This window comes from Dipodomys ordii, unplaced genomic scaffold, assembly GCF_000151885.1.
Source record: "Dipodomys ordii isolate 6190 unplaced genomic scaffold, Dord_2.0 Scaffold202, whole genome shotgun sequence".
NCBI classification, from domain to species: domain Eukaryota; kingdom Metazoa; phylum Chordata; class Mammalia; order Rodentia; family Heteromyidae; genus Dipodomys; species Dipodomys ordii.
In genome coordinates this window covers 648,768-652,620 of record NW_012267418.1, presented here as the reverse complement: position 1 = coordinate 652,620, position 3,853 = coordinate 648,768, and the positions used below count along the sequence as shown (strand labels likewise).

General features: G+C 39.9%; 1 protein-coding gene across 1 annotated transcript in view; it reads right to left on the bottom strand.

The window, feature by feature from the left end:
• Positions 1–1,563, bottom strand: part of LOC105999836 (H-2 class II histocompatibility antigen, E-S beta chain-like) — a 16,987-nt gene extending 15,424 nt beyond the window's left edge. The window contains exon 1 of the mRNA XM_013034964.1: positions 1,400–1,563. Coding sequence (XP_012890418.1) covers positions 1,400–1,499 — 100 coding nt within the window. The 5' untranslated portion in view covers positions 1,500–1,563. The remainder of the gene's footprint in view (positions 1–1,399) is intronic.
• Positions 1,564–3,853: the final 2,290 nt, after the last annotated feature.

The following is a 3,853-nucleotide window of genomic DNA, read 5'->3' as shown; positions in this document are numbered from 1 at the left end:
GAAGATAGAGGTAACTAGACATGGCTACTTAAAGGAAAACAGACCTTTGATATTTAAGACCACGAGTTCCCCTTTCTTGCCTATTGGTGTCTAGCCTGATGAGTTGAAAGCAGCCTTCAGGTTTTCTTTGTATCCATGCTGCTCTGTGCTGTTTAAGCATATTCCATTGCTGATATTTGGGACTGGGGCATAGTTCAAGTGTTAAAATCCTTGCATTGCAAGCCGCAGTTCAATCAGGTCTTAAGTTCAATCTCATGTATTTCCAGAAATAATTGCTGATATTTCACTAATTTGACTTCTTAAAATTAGATTTTCATATATTTTATTCAAGGTAGTTCAATCCTAGCTTATGGTCTCAATCCAGAGAATGTAGGAGATGTAGGAGAAACTGGTAACACATATTATAAGGTCAGAATAAATTCATAAAGTAAACCCTAACCTGTAGCAAGTTTTTTGGAAAGGTGCCTTAAGTACTTTAAGTCACTAGGGAACAATTACAACTGTTCATTGTCTGTAACACTGTATCAAGCACACAGGAACTCTGCTTCAGCTACAAGCTGCTGACCACAAGAATAAAAAGAGATCACTAGCTGGCTGGCTACCGGTGGCTCGCGCCTGTTATCCTAGATTCTCCAGAGACTGAGATAGGAGGATCAAGGTTCAAAGCCATCCCAGGCAGAAAAGTCCCCATGAGACTCTTAAGTCCAATTAACCACTCAAAAAGCAGAAGTGGATCTGTGGCTCAAAGTGGTAGAGTGCTAGCCTAGAGGAAAAGAGCTCAGTGATAGCACCCAGGCCCTAAGTTCAAGCCCTCCAACCAACAGAAAGAGAGAGAGAGAGAGAGAGAGATCACTAACCCCAGCATCCTTCAAGGTATCCCCAGCACAAGGACATGGGCTTTAAGAACACTAGAGCTCAAGGGCAAAGAGAGAAAATATGAAGTGCAACTCTTGGCGCAAACTCTCACTGGCCTTCTGACATTTTCAGAGAAACCTCGCTAGTTCAATGCTTGACTTTTTTTTAATTAGAACAATAAAATAGAGCAGAATTATACACTTAAAATAGAACAGAACTGTACACACAAAATAGACTAAAATAAAACAAAATTAAACATATAAAATAGACTAGAGCCTGGATGGAATATAATCAAAAGTGAGGCATTTTCTTGGAGAAGATCTAGAAAGAAATGATTTATACATATATGCACCTTACACAGATCTCATAAAGGAGACATGCATTCAATTACTGTTTGTGGAAATAGTTTGGATTTCATACAAGTTAGGTCAGAAGTTATTGAAGAAATCTCAACTACTAAGGGATTTGTCCTAGACAAAATGAGGAAGCTATCCCCCTCCCTTCTCCCACCCATAGTAGCTTAGCACCCAAGAGATGCACTTACATTGAAGGTCCCTGGTCAAAGCCACAGGAGGGCTCAGCACCATCAGCAGCACCATCAGAACTGCCATCTGGAAGCCTCCAGGGAGCCACGGGCACAGCATGCTTGAGATCAGGAGAGAACTAGTTAGAAGAGTGCAGTGAGAACTATGTACCCTTCTCTACTGATACTCCAAATAATAACCAAGGTATTCGTTGCTTTGATGCTGGATTGGCCAAGCTTAATGTGGACAAACCAATCAGCAGTAGAGATGGAAAACATCACTTGTTGCTAGGTAGAGATCTAATATCAATGTGCTCTTCTGAAATGTAACCATGTCTTTCTTCATAAGAATGGTTTTTACTTAATATTTTAACTATTTAACCCACGTGCATCTAAATTATTTTATTAGGGTCATTATCCTGAGCCAGTCGGGTGCTAGTCAGTGATGTGGTCAGAAGGTTGAGCCTTGTAGGGAACACACTCAGTTACTTATCAAAGATAGCTGTTTGGATAACTACTGCTTGTATGTTTTTGTTTAGGAGTGAAAGTGGTAAAAGGCAGACAATGGCAGATTAGAAGGACTGCAGTCTGGTACTTACTGTACAATAACTTAGTGCTGTCGATTTGGATAAATTATTTAACCCCTCCAATGTGAAATAAAGATTCTGAGATCTTTTCTGTAAGACAGTACTTGGAAAATTGTGTCCACATCAAGGAGCAATCTCTGCCGTTAACAGATGACACAACAGAATGGCAGCTGTTGATTGGAAAGCACAATCTATGCTTCCGCTAGGGATATCTCTGATAAGTTAATGAAACTGAAAGTCTTGCTGGTTTTCCTGTCACCTCAGAAATGCATAGACAAGGATCTTTGTGGTTATCCAAAGTTGCAAGCAGTCACACAGAGGAGAGACTAAGGATCGCAAGGCAGTAGGAGAGATGCAAGGTCCTGGCAAGCTCCAGTCAGAAAATCACTTGTCCAGAAGTCTGTGGAGTATAGAATAAGGTCACCAGAATGGAGTCTGAATATAAACCCTCGTTCTTTGAATTGGTGTATATCTTTGGGAATCTATTAGTTCTTTTGAGTTTTTCACTTGTAAACAGGGATTCCTTGATGTATTAATGCCATTTTTTATTCAACCTAGCTAGGTTTTAGTATCTGCTGAGCAGTAGAGGGTCCGAGGAATGGGGAAAGAGAGGGCAATATAGGGAGTTCATCTGGTTAAAGTTACTGTGTGTGTGTGTGTGTGTGTGTGTGTGTGTGTGTGTGTGTGCGTGCTCACACATAGTATATATGGTTAACATCGCAGTGAACAATTATTACACACTCAAAATGGCAGAAATGTAGAACAAGTCCTGTTAGGGGGTAGATGCTCGTGGGAGGGGAGGGGAAAGAAGAGAGGGTAAAGGTGAGTGAATATAATTGTAATATTTGGTATATATGTATGAAAACAGAACAAGAAAATCTGTTGGAAATGTTTCAACAATGGAAGAAGGGATATGGGAGAAAGACATGTAGGGAGTGTTTGTATGCATGTGTGGAAATGTCTCATTGACATTCGTTTGAACAACCGTTTTTTGTTACCAAAATGTTTCTCTTTTCTTTTTAAAGCAAAGAGATCAATGAATCAATCCTATCCATCTGGGTACTGATTCTGTCTTTCTGGAGGAGACACAGGAGTGTAGGAGGCATTTATGGGGAATCCCCATCCTTTCTCATTTTTATTTATTTCCTATAACCAATGGGGAGAGAGTTAGTCAGCATCACTTATCTCTAGCAGACACATTTGACCAGAAGGTCTTTTCAATGACTAAGTTACATGTTGATGTAAAAAAAAAAAAGTGAAAATTCAGTAGAAGAATTGGGGCATTGCAGGTGGTTTGTGAGGAAAGAATATTTGCAGAATAAAATAAAATGTGGGTGAGGATTGCAGGAACTAAGAATTTAGGGTAATAGTCATGCTTGGCTTCTTATGCTTATATGGGAAGTTCTAGCAAATAGGAAAAGCATAAATATAAATCTGTGATGGGCCTGGAGCCAGTGTGTCTGTGTCCTAGCTACTCAGAGAATCACAGCTCAAAGCCAGCCTAGGCAGGAAAGTTCATGAGTCACTCTTTTCTCCAATTAACCAGTATAAAGCTGGAAGTGGCTCTGTGGCTCAAATGGTAGAGCACCAGCTTTGAGCATCAAGACCAGGTATCGTTGCAAATTTGTGCAGAGTCACTCTGAAACAAGGAATGTTTTAGACTCAGTCCTTAAACCTCTGGTTGCTTCTCTTTCCTGGATCCTAAACTCTGAGCTTCAGGATGAAGCACATTTTTTTGAGCAATGATACTTTATGAAAATCTATTATGTGTCAATTAATTTCCTATGCAAGCAATGGATAAAGTAACTTAGTTGATTCTAACAAGTAATATTATTGTAATAATCGTAGCATAGATCTGGTTCCCCACTCCCTGTGAGAATGTCGAGTG